The following is a 17,662-nucleotide window of genomic DNA, read 5'->3' on the forward strand; positions in this document are numbered from 1 at the left end:
TCATTATATAGAAAGAATTTATAAAAAAAAACTTTTTCTTTTACTATTTTATTTTTTCATAGTATATTAATAAACAAAAGGATATTTAAAAATTCTGCAATTTATAAAAATTTCGATACTATAAATAATATTTTACTAGACACTATTTTAGGCTAACCTGCACAAAATAAATTTCTCTGTTCGTCTCAATAATAATAATAATTCTTCATAATTACACATTATGAATTATAATTTATGAAATTGTTTAATGAAGCATATTTTTAATTATCTACAATTCCTGCTGCATACCGTAAAAGGGGGACCATAGTACTCCAGATATGATATAAATTTCAGAGACCTTAAACCCGTGAGTTTTTATTATAAGTAGGTAATATATAAAACTTATATAATGATTGGGTATTATCATGCGTAATTCCTAGGGGTTCTTTTTTGTAGGGTACTGTGCATGGGGTACTGTGGCCCACAAATACGGTAGTTTCCAACAGAGTTACGGTAATTTTAACTAAAAAATTAACGGCTTCGCATATTGGATAAAAATATTATCAGATTAGGAAGCATAACTGTAATTGAAAATTATTAAATTGAACAAACTTTATACTGTATCCTTCGATTTTAAGCACACCACCACGACTTTTAGCGAAAAGAAAAAAAAATATATTTTCAGACTTACAGATTTATTATAATAATCATATTAAAAGACTTCCGAATTTAAACACCATCCAGAATTTCAATGTAATTTTCTAGATAAAAAAGTGGTGCTTAATTCGGAAGAATACGGTATTTGTTGTTATTCCTATAACTTCATAAATTTTGAACTAACGAATAAAAATAATCTTTCGTTAATAAAGAATTGTCATAATAATAATAATAAGTATTTATGGCGCCGTACGAGTAATGTATTACAAAATTTCTTTATTAGGTAAACTTAAACTAGATTCACATACAGTATTTTAATAGTTAAAATTTATTTAATAAATATACTAACAATCCAAGAAAAGCAACAAAAATTTATGTAATCGCAAATCCTTTATTTCTTTCTACCTTGAAGATCGTATGGAACACAGAAACTTGTACAACATGTACAACCATATGTAACATGACACAAGGAGAATAAATAAATGACCTTGTCTCATACTTTTTCATTTCATTATTCAATATGACTAATAATAACATTAATAACAATAATAACGAAGATAAAAACAATACTTCTATTATCGACTCCATCTCATTCGAATCAGATATTGTAAATTATGATTCCTCTTCATTTAAATTTAATATTACAACAAGTCCTTCCTTAATTGTTAATAATATACTATCCTTTAATAATTTTGTTACAAAATTTTTCAAAGAGTTAATGCAAGAATTATATGTTACTCTTTTAAATATAGAATTTGAAGATGGGGATTATACTACTGATGATAAATTTAATATATTTATAGATACTTTTTTATTAGAATATGATTTAGATCCTAAAAATGTACTTGAAATTATTATAAGTAATTCTCAAAATATTTTATGTTTTTCAAGTTTAATTGGATTTTTTTATCAACATGGAATTGGGTGTGAGGTTAATGAAATTAAAGCATCAAACATATTTTCTAACACAATTAAAAATAATCATAAAGAAATTTTAAGTCAATTTTCTTTTGATCAAAAAAATAAACCCATTAGTTTCTCCAATGATGATATTAAAGAATTAAATGGAATAATTGCACAATATTTTTATTCTTTACTTCTTTATAAAAATGTTATTTTTCATAGAATAGATAATTACAAATTACATATAAAAAATGCTGAAAAAGGAGACGATGTATCACAATATTATATAGGTAATTGTTATTGTTATGGTATAAACACAAAAAAAGATTTTAGTAAAGCAATTGAATGGTATTCAAAATCATCAGAAGGAGGAAATATCAAAGCTATGTGTGGATTAGGATGTTGTTATGAGTATGGATATGGGGTTATAAAAGATAAGAAGAAAGCATTTAAATTATATTTAAAGTCTGCTGAAGGAGGATATAGACGTGCATTATATGAGTTAGGGAATCGTTATCATTATGGAAATTGTACTTCTAAAGATGAAGATAAAGCTTTTGAATGTTATTTAAAAGCTGCAGAAAAAGGTCATAATTCTAGTCAATATTTAGTAGCAAACTATTATTATGATGGAAAAGATATTCCAAAAAATGAAGAAAAAGGATTCTATTGGACCAGAAAAGCTGCAATTAATGGCAATGCAGATGCTCAATTTAAAATGGCAGAATATTATATCAACAATTCTATTAGTAAGAATGAAAGCAAAGCATTCAAGTGGTATATGAAATTAGCTAAAGAAAATAAGTTAAAAGCAATTTATTTAGTTGCAAAATGTTATAGAGATGGCATTGGTACTGATAAAAATTTAAAAGAGGCTACAACGTGGATTAAAAAATATGAATTATCAAAGCCTTATTTTAAACCGTATATCACCTTATATAAGTTTTTGGATGGCGCAGATATTGATGTATCTTCAATAGCGTCACATACAAGAATGTGAAATAGGGATTTTTCTTTTGAATTTGAGTATAGTATCAGGAATTTTCTTTTTAATTGTGTAAAGATCGTAAAAGTAGGCATTTATTTAATTTTATCAGTTATTATAATTTATATTTATATTAATAAACATACGATATTTAAAAATTCGACTGAACTTTAAAGCTTTGGAAGATATGAATGAAATTTGGATAACTTCCTAACATTATTCTTGGCTTACAGATAACATGTTTGTCACAAGTAAATTATTATTTTAAAAGGATATTATTGTAAGGGAATTTTTACAACTAAGTTCATCCTGATAATTTTGCAACAATACGTGATATGAATTACGATCATTTTTTTGACATCATAAATTAAAAATCTTATCCGACGAGAAATAATAACAAATTGTGTTTTTATAACTGAAGGCATAATTCCGATAATGTTTGCGTAACATTTTATAATTATATACCGGTACGTGTTACATTTAACAAATAAAATTGTACTAACAAAATTCGGACTTACGGTACTCTCAAGTACAATAGTCTACAAGAATCACATTCAGTTACTTAATAGTTAAATGATAAAAATGAAAGCAGCAATAATTCATAATATTTGTAAATATTACTATTATTTTCTTTTTTTTTAGATCCTTTTGACCCACCCGTATCAATTTTTCAAATAATCTGGGATTTTTTTTTTCTTTACATGATTTTAAGTTTTTAACATCATGATATAAACCATTTAATCAATGTACTATTATCATAATAATAATAATAGTATCTTTCAATTGTACTAACTGACTTTATTGAATTTATCGCATTCATTTTCTGGTATTTTTCCAAAAATAAATGTCCTTAAATAATTTTACCTGCCTTATTTTTAATTTGACGGAGATCAAACTTCAGTGTTTCGGGCGAAACTAATACTTAGTTTCATCTAAAATGATCTACAAATGCATTCCAAAGTTAGGTTTGGAAGAATGGCTTGATTTTTGAAAATAGTTTTACCCGAAACACTATCGTACTATTTGTTATACAAACAAAAGAAATTTGTACAACCATACACGAATAAATTGTCTTGCATTCTATTTTTTGTTCTACTATTCAATATGTTTGTTAACTTTGAAGACAATACTTTGCTAACAACTTGAAATTTTTTAAATGTATTGTAAAATTAATATTACAGTACATTATATACAAACCATGTTAAGATACTCGTTATTGGTCTTGTAGGGACATAGTACAATAGTTAGTATAACATCAATTGTAATATTAATTTATTCATGTATATTTAATATAAATTATAGCAAATTATTGTAAAATATATTGTAAAATTTAATTATGGTAACTTTAATTATAAAATACATTTCCTCTCATTGGTATTTAAAAAAAAGAAAAAAAGCGAAACATTAATAAAACGTTTTGCCAAAAAAAAATCATTTCATCAAAATCTTGCTAAAAGAATTAAATTCAAAAAAAAAATATAGTCCTGATTTCTTTTTCCATGCGCCCAGACCCGTCTAAAAAAAAAAATTTGAAACGTCAATATATGTTTCATTATAATAAATAAACTAAGACGAAAAAAAACTTACTATAACAAAATCTTACGCATCCAAAGAGACTCGAAGAAATATCTATAAAAAAAGAACTATTAATATCTGTTCGTTAAATAAAGGAAAATTTTAAAAACTTACAAATTGTCACATCCAGGAGACCAAAAAGCCGTCTAAAAAAGAAAAAGAAATAAGTAACCATTTTTAAAAGACGGAATAAAGAAATTTAAAAAAAATAATACTCCACCAAAGTCCCGCGTCTAAAGAGCTGAAGAACCGCCTAAAAGAAGAAAAATTGAAGCATTAGAAAATGTTTTGTTAAATAAACGTTTCATCAAAGAATAATTCAAAAAAATCTCTACCCTACCGAATTGTTACATGTCCAAAGACTCAGTCATCTAAAAAAAGAAAAAATCAAAACATTAGTATATGTTTCGTTGTATATGTTTCGTTGAAATATAGATACTTCTGATTTCTTACCGAATCTCACGTGTCTGAAGGGCGAAACGAAGTCAAAATCTAGAAAAAGAAAAATTAGTATCAAAGATGTCATAAAAAATAAATATGCAATAAAAACAAAATCTTTCTTCTGCTAAAACCTCAAAAAAAAGAAGCATTGAAACCTACAAAGAAGAAGGACAACTATTAGTAATTAAGACAAAAAGATAAAATAAGAATAGAACACACTCACCTAGAAATCGATAAAACCTAAAAAAGAAACATGGAAGAGCCACCAAAACCTAAAAGTAAAAAGAAATCGAAGTCTACATCTACAAAAAAAAGAAAGGAGAAAGTTAATAGCAAAGACAAAAAATATAAGAAAAACCAGAAGAACTACCATTTTCAGGGACGGAAGATCGGCAAACCCTAAAAGAAGAGAAAACTAAGAAAAACGAACTGTTAATAAAGTTCGTTAAAATAAAATAATCAAAGAAAAAAAATTAAGAATTACCATGCTGAAATCCCATTTCCAAAGAGACCTTAGAGAAACGCCTAGATGAAGAAAGTAAATGAACTGTTAGAAAATGTTCATTAAAACAAAAACAATTAAGGAAAAAAATTTAACTAGCTTACTGAAATTTCACGTCCAAAGAGACCAAAAGAACCACCTAAAAAAAAAACTAAACCGTTAGAAAATGTTTCATTAAAATAGATAAGAAAAAAAATTTATCACACAAAGAACCAAGTCGTCTAAAAAAAGTTAAGAAAATGAGCTATTAGAAATTGTTCATAAAATAAAAACAATTAAATAAAAAAAATAATGAAAAACTTGCCAAAATGCCATGTCCAAGTAGACCGTAAGAACCATCTAAAAAAAAAGAAAAAATTGGTAAAATAGATAATTAAGATTTAAGAAAAAAAATTTTCACACCATATTCCCACGTGTCTAAATACTTGAAGTCTAAAAAAAATTAAGAAAAATAACTATTAGAAATCGTTCGTTAAAATGAAACAATTAAAAAAAAGACAAACTTACCAGAAATTTGCACCTAAGGAGGGAAACGCTTAAGATTTCTTCAACAAAAAGTGCGAGAGAAGCGGGAAAAGAGAAAGAAAAGAGAAGGGAAATGTAAAAGTAAAGGGAAAAGGGAGAAAAGAAAAGGAAAGAACAAGGGAGAGATGAAAGAAGGATACGAAGGGAAGTAAAAGGGTGAACGAAGGAAAAGGGAAGAATGAAAAAAAAAGTAAAAAAAAGTTTAAAAGAAAAAAGAAAAGTTTAAAAGAAGAAAAAAAAAGTTTAAAAGAAAAAAAAATGATCGAAGTCATTGAACTGCGGATTATATCACATGCACGTGATACATAATTTTATATAAATAGGGCCATAGGGGTTTCTCCGAAATTTGAATTCTTTTTTTTTATATTTTTAATATATAAATTTTACGAAAAGCCCGTAGGGTTTTTAATGTAATTAGATTATACACCTAGTATATATTAACGTTAATGGTAATTAGATTATATTATAAATAATTAATTGTGAAATTCATTATACAATATTTTGTACAATATACACATAAGTAAAATCTTGTGAAACATTGTAAAAAATTATAAGACTCATTGAAAAATGTATCAGAATTATATATTTTACAATTGAATGTGAATAAATTAATATTAAAAATGGATTGTTAGAAATATTGTACTATATATTTTTTCAGATTTAAAATACCTTGTACAAGGCTTGTACAAGGATCGCACAATGCATTATGAAAATTTAGCATTGTTAGCAAAGTAATAACGAAAATAACAAAAATAATTCTATTATTGAATCATCAAATAATGTAAAATCCGAATCCTCCTCATTAAAATTTGATATTATTGCAAAAAATCCTTTAATTATTAATAAAATTTTCAAAGAATTGTTACAAGAGTTACATGATATTATTCTTTTAAATATAGAAGATTATACTACTGACCAATTAAATGAGTTTATATATAATTTTTTACTTGAATATGATTTAGACCCTAAAAATGTATTTGAAATTATGACAAATAATTTACAACCCATTTTTTATTATTCAAGTTTAATTGGAATTTTTTATCAATATGGAATTGGATGCGAGGTTGATGAAATCAAAGCATCAAAAATATTTTTTAATACTGTTAAAAATAATCAAAAAGTGATAGTACCAGATCAATTTACCTTTGATATTAGTTTCTTTGATATTAAAGAGTTGAATGAAATAATTACACAATATTTTTATTCTTTATTTCTTTATAATGATATAATTTTAAATAAAAGAAATAATTACAAATTCCATATTAAATATGCTGAAAAGGGAGATTCAATATCACAATATCATATTGGTAATTGTTATTTTTATAATATAAACGCAAGACGAGATTATAATAAAGCAATTGAATGGTATTTAAAATCGTCAGAAGGAGGAAACATTAAAGCAATGTATAGACTAGCATATTGCTATGCTTGTGGATATGGGGTTAAAAAAGATGAGAAGAAAGCATTTGAGTTGTATTTAAAGTCTGCTGAGGGAGCCGGAGGGTATAAACATGCATTATGGGTAATGGGAAATTATTATTATTATGGACTTGGAATTTTAAAGGATGAAAATAAAGCATTTGAATTTTATTTAAAAGCTGCAAAAAAAGGGCATAATATAAGTCAATATTTAATAGCAAATTATTATTATGATGGAAAATATATTCCAGAAAATAAAGAAAAATGGTTTTATTGGAATAGGAAAGCTGCAATTAATGGCAATGCAGATGCTCAATTTAAACTAGCAGAATATTATACCACCAATTCTAGCAATAAAAATGAAAGCAAAGCATTCAAATGGTATATGCAATTAGCTAATAAAAAAAAGTTAAAAGCAATTTATATAATTGCAAAATGGTATAGAGATGGCATTGGTACTGATAAAAATTTAAAAGAGGCTACAACATGGATTAAAAAATATGAATTATCAAAGTCTTATGGGAAACCACAAATCACCTTAAAAAATTTTTTGAATTGCTCGGACATTGATGTTTCTTCAATAGAGCCGTATAGTACAAGCATGTGATTAACTTTTAGTAGATTATTCTTCGAATTGGGTATTCAATAGATTTTGGCGATCACGTAGCAAGCAATTCATGGGAATTTTTAAAGAAAAATATGGAGATATAACTTAAATACCCAAATAAGAATTTTTGTAAATTAATTTTGGAAGGATTAGTAAAAAACCAGAGTTGCTGTTTTATTTTCTCAAATGTTTAATAAACAAAGGATATTTTAAAAAAATTTCAATACTATTTGATGATTACAATTACTAAAAAAATTATACCAACATCATTTTTGGTTAATTTACGGAATATTCTCTGTTCATCCTAATAATTAATGATTTTGCACTACATACTATTATTTACGATACATATTTTCAACTAATAATAAATTAACGGCTTTGCATAGTATTGAATAAAATATTAGCAGATTAAGAAGTTTTAATATTATATTTAGTAAATTATTAACTGTCAATCTAATTAAATATTACAAAGGAATATCATGATAAAATTATTATAGTACTGTACGAGTAACAATATTTATGAAGATACCGTATTTTGCGGTATATAAGCACCCTTTTTGTATTTAATGCCGGCCAAGATCCTCATGATTCTGGCCAAAATCGCCATAATTCTGGTCAGAGTGCTTATTTTCGGGGGTGCTTACTAACCGCAAAATATGGTACTCCTATTTCGTGTATATATATATACAGCATATATTTCGTTCTTTTATGAAGATCGTACTTTTTGTTGGACACAAGAAATTTGTACAACTTGAACATCCATATGTAACATGACACAAAAAATCCCTTTCTCATGCCTTCTGTTTTTCAATTCCATTATTTCAATATGACTGATGATAGCTTTAATAAAAATAATAACAAAAATAAAAATAATACTTCTATTTTTTCATTTGAATCAAATATTACAAATTATGATTCCTCTTCATTCAAATTCAATTTTACAACAAGTCCTTCATTAATTGTTAATAATATACAATTCTTTGATAATTTTATTACAAAATTTTTCAAAGAATTAATTCAAGAATTATATTTTATCCTTTTAAATATGGAATATGAATATGGAGATTATAATTTTAATAATGTTAAATTAATTATAAATACTCTTTTATTAGATTATGATTTAGACTCTAAAAATGTACTTGAAATTATGACAAATAATTCACAAAATATTTTTTGTTATACAAGTTTAATCGGAATTTTTTATCAATGTGGAATTGGATGTGAGGTTGATAAAATTAAAGCATTAAATATATTTTTTAATGCTGTTAAAAATAATCAAAAAGCAATATTGGACCAATTTTCTTTTGATCAAAAAAATGAAACTATTTGTTTTCGTAATGATAGTTTCTATAATAATGATATTAAGGAATTAAATGAAATAATTACACAATATTTTTATTCTTTACTTATTTATCAAGATATCATTTTCCATAGAAAGGATAATTACAAATTACACATAAAAAATGCTGAAAAAGGAGATGATATATCACAATATTATGTAGGTAAGTTTTATTGCATCAAGCAAGATTATAATAAAGCAATTGAATGGTATTCAAAATCATCAGAAGGCGGAAATATTAAAGCAATGTTTGAATTAGGTGTTTGTTATGAGCATGGGTACTATGAGGTTATAAAAGATGAGAAAAAAGCATTTAAATTTTATTTAAAATCTGCTGAAGGAGGGTACAAATGGGCATTATATAGAGTTGGAAATTGTTATCATTTTGGAGAATGTAGTACTTTTATAGATGAATACAAAGCTTTTGAATTTTATTTAAAAGCTGCAGAAAAAGGTCACGTTTATAGTCAATTTTTAGTAGCAAGGTGGTATTATGATGGAAAATATATTCCAAAAAATGAAGAAAAAGGATTTTATTGGAATAGAAAAGCTGCAATTAATGGCAATATAGATGCTCAATTTAACATGGCAGAATATTATATTAACAATTCAATTAATAAGAATGGAAGCAAAGCATTCAAGTGGTATATGAGATTAGCTAATGTAAATATTTTAAAAGCAATTTATATAGTTGCAAAATGTTACAGAGATGGCATTGGAACCGATAAAAATTTAAAAGAGGCTATGGAGTGGATTAGAAAATATGAATTTTCAAGGTTTGGTAAAAACCCACAAATCAACTTAGATCATTTTTTGAATGGCTTAGATATTGATATTTCTTCACTACCATTATACACGTTTTAAATTATCCTTCAAATTAGATACTAGATATTCACGAAAAGTTGTTAACATGCTTAGATTTTACCGATCAACGTTACAAAATTTGCTTTTCTTCACTATTTTTATTTTTTTTCGTATATTAATAAATAAGGGATATTTAATATTTTTATAATTTTATTTATCTTAATATCAATTTTAGTTAACCTGCATAAAATATTTTTGCAACGATGACATACCATGAATTAATTGAATTATGATTTATGATAGACCATATTTTTAATTAGCTACAAGCTCACTCGTGCAGTGTTTTAACTGAGTTACGATAATTTCAACTAATAAATTAATGGCTACCTACTTACTGTATTTAATAAATTATTATATTAAATGAATGAATTGCATATTTCAGTTTGTTGCTTCAATGGTTGGGAAAATTGAGTTAAAAATTCCCGAGAAAAAAAAAATTTACCAATGGCAAAGTATCTTACTGTATCATTTGTGGTGACTTTCTTTCACAATCAAGCCGTAGTATAGTTGGTGGTGGTTGCAAAGTATAATTTGAACTAACAAAATTAAATATTCCTTCGCTATAAAAATATAAAATTGAGTAGGGAACTCGTTATGGTAACAGACATAATGTTTTAAAAGATGAAAGTAAATTTTACATATTCTTGATCAATATTTAGTAGCAAGGTGGTCTTATGATGAAAAATATATTTCAAAAAATGAAGAAAAGGATTTGTTGGAATAGAAAAGCTGCAATAAATGGTATTCTTGATGCTCAATACAGGCTAAATTAATATTTTTATAACAATAATGAAGACAAAGTATTCAAGTGGTATTATAAATTAGCCAATGAAAATAAGGCAAGAGTAATTTATTTAGTTGCAAATTGTTATAGAGATAGCATTGGAACCGATAAAGGTCTTGTACGAAATAACATGAGTGTGGAAAACCGCAAATCAACTTAAGATTTTTTGAATGGCTTTAAAAATTGACGTTTTTTCAATACCTATTATATACAGTATGAAAAGTTTTATAAAAGACATCCCCCTTTTATAACTACTAGTTATAGGCCCTATAGAGATAAGGTTTAGCCAAGAAAAACTTACTATTAGATTTACGTAAACCTATACTCCTACAGAGTCTGTGCGAATTGACTTACTTTTAATTTGAAGATTCTATTAATATTTTATTATGGAAAATAATTTGTAAAAAGCAAATCTTTTTATTATCATTAATTTTCATATACTCTATTAGCAAACAATACAAAAATATTCAAAAGGAAATTATAATAATTAACGTTATTGAACAACCTTTATTTAATTAACCTCGCCTAAAACTTTTAATTTCATTTTTTCGTTCCAGTATATTGTCGTCCGTAATATCTCCCGTATAAATTTCCTTTTTATAGTTAGTACACGGTTGATCTTTAACAGAATCTATTGGAAAATCGATGATGATTTTTCGGTTTTTTTTCGATTTACGTTTCGGTTTGCGGTTAACTGCCGATCCGCACATGATCGATGTGTAGCGGTAAGGTTGATACGAGGAACTGCCATTATTTAACTTGGCGCCAGTTGTAACGGTGGGGTTTATCATGTATTTTATTACTAATGATAGACCGGGTTTGGATAATCGAGATTATGATAATTGTGTTTTTGTAGATATTAGTAATAATAAATTGTATAGATAGATAATAAAGACAATCTATACTTTGTTTGCAAATGTATTTTGTATTATTATCACTAACTTGACCTGCATAATATATTTTACAATGAGGAGGGTCAAGATGATGCCACCAGGAGGCAAAAGCATGAAGTTCAGAATTTTGATTTCTCGCTCTAGTTCTGAAGTATCATTTCTATATAGTTCATAGCTATTTCTTCGCTAACTTTTAATAAAAGTTCTATAGTTTCAACATTCAACCTCGTTAGATGGAACGTGGTGGTTTTCCGAAAACTTGATTATTTTTCGTGAAAACTGACTTGGGTAATTTTCCTAAAACTCTCCATCGTGATCTTATATGTTAATCACTGATCGTACAACCTAAACTGAATTTCAGCACCATAATACGATCAGCAATCAACAAACTCTTTCAGTATGATAGCATGATTAGCATGTGTACTTTTTTACATAATAACGCAGTAAAAAAAAAGAAAAAAAAAGCTATTTAATCGCTCTAGAAATTTTTTTTTAAAAAAAAATAAAAAATAAAAAATGAAAAAAATAAAAAAAAATTTAATAATTTTTTCCTGAGCACTAATTTTAATGCTCCACCTGCCACTCCTTTTTATCATTATAATTACCATACTATTAAATACCAAAAACTTTAACCATTAAATCTCATCTTTTTCGTTGGTCAATTGGTGAAATACCTCTCTTCAAAACAATGGTTTAAAGAATAATCATAATACATCCATAACTAAAAAGTCCTTTGTTATTAAGAATGGGTCTTCCAAAAGTAATTGATGATAATTATCAAAATTTATATACAGTATTTGGTTATTTTAATAAGTTTCAGTTCAATTATCACGTGATCAATTTAACTAATTAGATTAGTCGGTTAATATTAATAAGAGTGAAATATTAATAGACATATATCTTACTAATAAAATAATCATTGTGGATAGTTGGTTAATATAATGTAAAATCAAGTAATTTTAATTTGGACTTTGGAGACCCTTCGATCCTATTAGGATATTTTATTATATCAATTTTTTGTTATTTGTTAGTCGGTTAATATATATTGATCCACTTTGTAGAACACATATATATTAATAGACATCTATTTAGTAGATCATGTTTTTATTGATAAATAACTCAATCTTAGTTATTGCAATAAAAATCTTGCTTTTACGAAAGGTTACTAAAATATTGAAATGATAAATATTTTTTTTTTTATATATATATTTATAATAATATTTTTGTAACTTAATTTCAAATATATTGAAAAAATTTGTAAAAAAATCTTTCCTATTGTATTTTTTAAATAATAACATTCATTTAATTTTAAATTACATATCATTAAATATTTATTTTATACAAATACGAAAAAATTTTGATCATTTAAATATCAGATAATTATCAAAGTGGTAAAAATTATATTTGTTTGTTTATCAAAAAAATTAATACTAAATGTTTTAGATATGGCAAGAAAATTTGATAGATAAAGTTATTTCTTATTTCTTTTAAACGGCAAACATGCTTTTTAAGCAAAAATAAATTATTATACAATACTATAAGAAAAAAATCATATACTTGATCGCAGTGATGGTATTAAAGTGATCTAAATGACATCTAGTCATTTAAAATTAGATTATGTGATCTTTGAGCATATCTGCGAGAAAAAAAGAAATCCGTGCAGCGAAAGTAATCACTTGTCCATTAATTCCAAAATATAGCGCTTCAGATTTTTCTAATAAAGGTTGGAGGCTTGGAGCATAATTTTAAAGCATCATAATTCTGGTCAAAATTATTTATGCAATTTCAATGTCTCGATTGTCTCGTGGATAATATCACGTGACATTATAAATGTAATTCTGCCCAGCATCATAAGTTTGGCCTGAATTATACAAACATTATATTTAAATGACTCAAATGACAAAATGACTCGAATGACTAGGTTATTATTCAAGGGTCATTCAAGGAATGGCCAAATAACCTGATCAATTGATCGTATAAAAGATTTACCGTAGTAACACCACCAATTTTATAATTAAAATTTCACCCCACGTGTCCGGTGACAGTTAAGGGTTGTGAAAAAAATAATTTCGGAAGGCAAAAAAAAACTAAGTCCCTCAGATAAATATAAACAGTGAAAACGCGGTGGGGTGTGATGCCGGTGATGAATATTATTAGGTCACGTGGGGGTGAAAAATTTAGTGGTGTTACTGGGGAAGTGGTATAAAAGTAATAAAACACATGATCTATGCTGATCATTTTTTTCGTTTTCTATATTATCAGTTATGTTTATCATAGCGGCTATCACCACTTTGGATACTATTTTTTTGAAAAAAAAAGAGAATTTTATATTTGGATATAATGGAATAATAAAAATAATATACTAGTAAAAAATAGTTTTATTTGACTTAATTTAGTTAAAATCTGCGTATAAAAAATCACGCCATAATTGACCATTTTAGTTTTGAAAAAAAAATCTTGGATGATAATATTTTCAATCGTTCTTCATTTGCTAAAAGTAACCATTTTTTAATTAACTTTTAAAGTTAACTTAAAATCATTATCCCACAATTCTTCTATATTAATGCATCGCATCCTTTTCGGAAGGTGGCACCGTGGATTGGCTGTTGGGCTAACTGAAGTATCGAGACGCACGTACAATACTACTGTACGAAAAGTAACGTAACGAATTCGTATACATGTACGTATGCAAAAAAATTTTCTATATTGATTTCCTTTTAAGATGCTGATCCTCCATTTTTTTGGCATTGATTTACTAATTGTGTAATACATTTGCCATGGTCTCTATTTGCATATCAAACCAACAAATCTTTTAAATGGCGGGTGTAAATAATTACAATATATTCCCTCATGAAAAATATTCCTCATTTTATGCCATTTACTCGTCATATAATTAAAAATAGGGTTGACCAGTCATATACCTTTTTCGCTTTAAACTATGAAATATTAATGATAGTAGAAATATGTATCATATGTCATTATTATCTTATTTTAGTTACAATTTGACTTTTGTTTGTATATAGAAAAAGGAAATAAATAACTGAAATAATAATAAACAAATAAACAAGCAAAATTCGACACATTTTCAACCAATTAAAAGAATTTAGAATAATGATTATTGTAAAAAAAAATTCATTCAATTCTTAATTAGGTTAACTTAAAAAAATTATAGTTTTCCCATGCTATCAAAATAAATCTTAATTTAGACCAATTGCAGTATTAATAAATAATTATATTTGTTATTGAATGGAATATTTGAGAAGATATAAAAAAATTATTTATTGACAAATTAATTATACTCTTTAATTACCTTTTTTTTTTAATTTCATTATTAATAATTGTCTATTTTTGTAAATAATCATTTTAAAATCATTATCATCACCGTTTTCAAAAATGGTGTAGGCAGTTTATTCCGTAATTGTATATCGAATGCCGGTTTTCATCCGTTTTTGTCCGTTTTTTGTCCTGTATTCGACGTTTTCTTATTTTCTTAATCTAATATAATTACATACACCATTTTGAAAACGGCGATAATTGATATGAACATTTTATTGTTTGTTAATATTAATCATTATTAATTAATAAATAAATAAAAAATTCTATTATTTGATTATTTGTGAATGCAAAATATCAAACAACTTTAATCACTTTAGAATGTACAAATACAGAATATTATGATTAAAATAAAATTGTAATTCCAAATCGAGAAGAGGTTAATAAACACCTTCATTTAATGCAATTCTGCTTATTAAAAGTAGATATTAACGTTAAGATGTTTATAAATATCTATAATTGTTTTGCATTAACAGTTAACATTAAACTTGGATGCCGAAACTTTTCAGCTATATGCTGAAGTTGAAATACGTGACGTCTCACAATCTAAAAGGAAATTACAGCAGACGGTACGGTTTTCGGCAACAATTTGAATTTGAAATTTGGAGATTTGGGATCTGAGATTTTAGATTTGGGATTTGGGATTTAGGATTCGGGATTCGGGATTTAGGATTTTGGCAAAATTAAATCTCATTTCGGCATATCTGATTGATATGTAGATTTCGGCGCCCAAGTTTAATTACAGCTGTTTTCATAAGACCTGGGACAAAATAAAATTTTGAACCCGACCGCCGACCCGCCGATCCGGTATTTTTAGCTGGGCACGTGATCCATATTTGATAGAAAATAAATAACTGAACCGGATCGGCGGGTCGGCGGTCGGGTTCAAAATTTTATTTTGTCCCAGGTCTTATGAAAACAGCTGTAACATATTTTTTTTTATGCATAAAATCAAATATTATCTAATACATGATATTTAATCTCGGATTCTGATATTACATGTGAAGGATTTTATTGCATAACAATATTATTATTAATATCTCTAATATAAATTGGAATGGCATACATGGATGGAAATAATGAATATGTAATAGTTATTTCATGATTTTCACGGCTGCTGAAAATCATGATATTCCGTGAAATAACAGATTTATCTCACGGTACTATCCGTACCATAAAGCCCTTTAATATACTTATTTTGACTAATTTTTATTTCAATATTGATCCATCTTTTTAAATAAACACCACCTGTGAGAATATCAAGAAAAAAAAATCACAAATTTTAACTAGGAACCATAATTATTAAACTATAACGTTGCAGTTCATGTATAAATATGTTATAGGTTTTCTTTTTTAATCGATTCCTGCATGTTTAAGAACCCAGCCAAAAACTAAAAAAAAAAATTTAAAAATAGTAGTTAAAGAATTACTGCTGATTTTGAGTAGTGGATATATGGTTAATTACATATGCTGTAAATATATTTGATGGTTAATGAGATGGTTTTTCGACCATATATTACGTGTTATATATAGACTACAGTCAAGAATAATTTTATGATTTTTCTTTATATGACATCAAGAAAAAAATAATTTTTTATTATTTTATTATGAACCGAATCCTCGCTTATGATAAAAAATCTTTTCTATTAAAATGGTTTAAAATTAAGCAATAAATTTCCTATAAATGAGTAATTAATTGTGAACAAATTTGCAATTCATATTACCATTTACCAATATTTCTTTAAAAAACAAAAATGTTGTATATGCTTGCTTCGGTTTCAATTTTTTAATATTTAAAATTTTGAATCCGATTATGATTAATACATAAGTACACTTGTAAAATCTTTTAATGATTTGAACAATTGTATAATAATTAAGTAAAATAATTCGCGACTTTATTATATGGGATACCGATAATGTTTAACGAAAATAAAAACCTCTCGGGGTAATAAAAAAAAAAAAGAAATTTAAATTTTTGACGAATATATGCATATTATATACGATTTAGTAAATAAACTTTGTACTATAATAGTATTCGATAACGAAAAAAAAACGAAAAAAAATTTAATGATATAAGAACTTTCTATATTTATAAAATATTCTATAAATTCAACAAAAAAATTTATGAAATATATATATATTTTTGTTATTTTTTTCATGAATCAAATTGCGTATCAGTGATACTAATCCAATCATCGAAAATTCGGTTATATTCTTCATCTTCTGGCGATAAAGAACCTTTCGTTGTATAATCATCAGAAGTTCGATGGTATTCTTCGCCCGACGATGAAAAATTCGATTTAAGACAACGATCGTCAAGAATCACACGTAACTCTTCCGTAGGGTGGTTGTGTGTAATGTAACTTATAACTTCCGTATTATCAAGTAGCCTTTTCCGGTTTGCATGCTCGAAAAATTTGTTTTTTAATTCGTCTGGAATGTATCTCCAAAACTTCCCTGATTCTTTTGCTTGTTGCTTAGAGTTTAATAGGGAATAATGATTATTCAAAGTGTCTCTTGCCAATCGTTTAAAAATGAAAAAGGAGTTTTCATCTCTTTTTTTTCATTATTTTTTTTTTTCATTTCTTTTTTTTTATTTTTACATTTTTTATTGGGTGTTGTTCTATTTTTCATTTCGAGGTTTTGAGTAAAAATACTGAAGAGCAAAAAACAAAAAATTGAGCCGTTTTATAGAGCGTCAAAACATATCCTTTCACCGGAGCGATCAAAATAAAAAAAAAATTATAATAAAAATCTTCGTTATTGTTACGTCAGTGTGCATAGCCAATTGAAAGGTTTATTATAATATCTCATTATACAACTAAACAACAAAGGAAAATGGAATAATTTAAAAAA

General features: G+C 26.0%; 3 protein-coding genes across 3 annotated transcripts; all 3 read left to right on the plus strand.

The window, feature by feature from the left end:
* Positions 1 to 1,156: 1,156 nt before the first annotated feature.
* On the plus strand, positions 1,157 to 2,539 carry OCT59_008793 (uncharacterized protein; the record flags this gene model as incomplete). The annotated part of the gene is made up of 1 exon (XM_025316222.2): positions 1,157 to 2,539. The coding sequence occupies one exon, from the start codon at positions 1,157 to 1,159 to the stop codon at positions 2,537 to 2,539; it is 1,383 nt and encodes a 460-aa protein (XP_025181052.2).
* Positions 2,540 to 6,552: 4,013 nt separating this feature from the next.
* Positions 6,553 to 7,593, plus strand: OCT59_008794 (uncharacterized protein; the record flags this gene model as incomplete). The annotated part of the gene is made up of 1 exon (XM_025325468.2): positions 6,553 to 7,593. The coding sequence occupies one exon, from the start codon at positions 6,553 to 6,555 to the stop codon at positions 7,591 to 7,593; it is 1,041 nt and encodes a 346-aa protein (XP_025181053.2).
* An 826-nt stretch (positions 7,594 to 8,419) lies between these two features.
* Positions 8,420 to 9,796, plus strand: OCT59_008795 (uncharacterized protein; the record flags this gene model as incomplete). The annotated part of the gene is made up of 1 exon (XM_025331859.2): positions 8,420 to 9,796. The coding sequence occupies one exon, from the start codon at positions 8,420 to 8,422 to the stop codon at positions 9,794 to 9,796; it is 1,377 nt and encodes a 458-aa protein (XP_025181054.1).
* Between the last annotated feature and the right edge of the window lie 7,866 nt (positions 9,797 to 17,662).

This window comes from Rhizophagus irregularis, chromosome 17 (genome assembly GCF_026210795.1).
Source record: "Rhizophagus irregularis chromosome 17, complete sequence".
NCBI classification, from domain to species: domain Eukaryota; kingdom Fungi; phylum Glomeromycota; class Glomeromycetes; order Glomerales; family Glomeraceae; genus Rhizophagus; species Rhizophagus irregularis.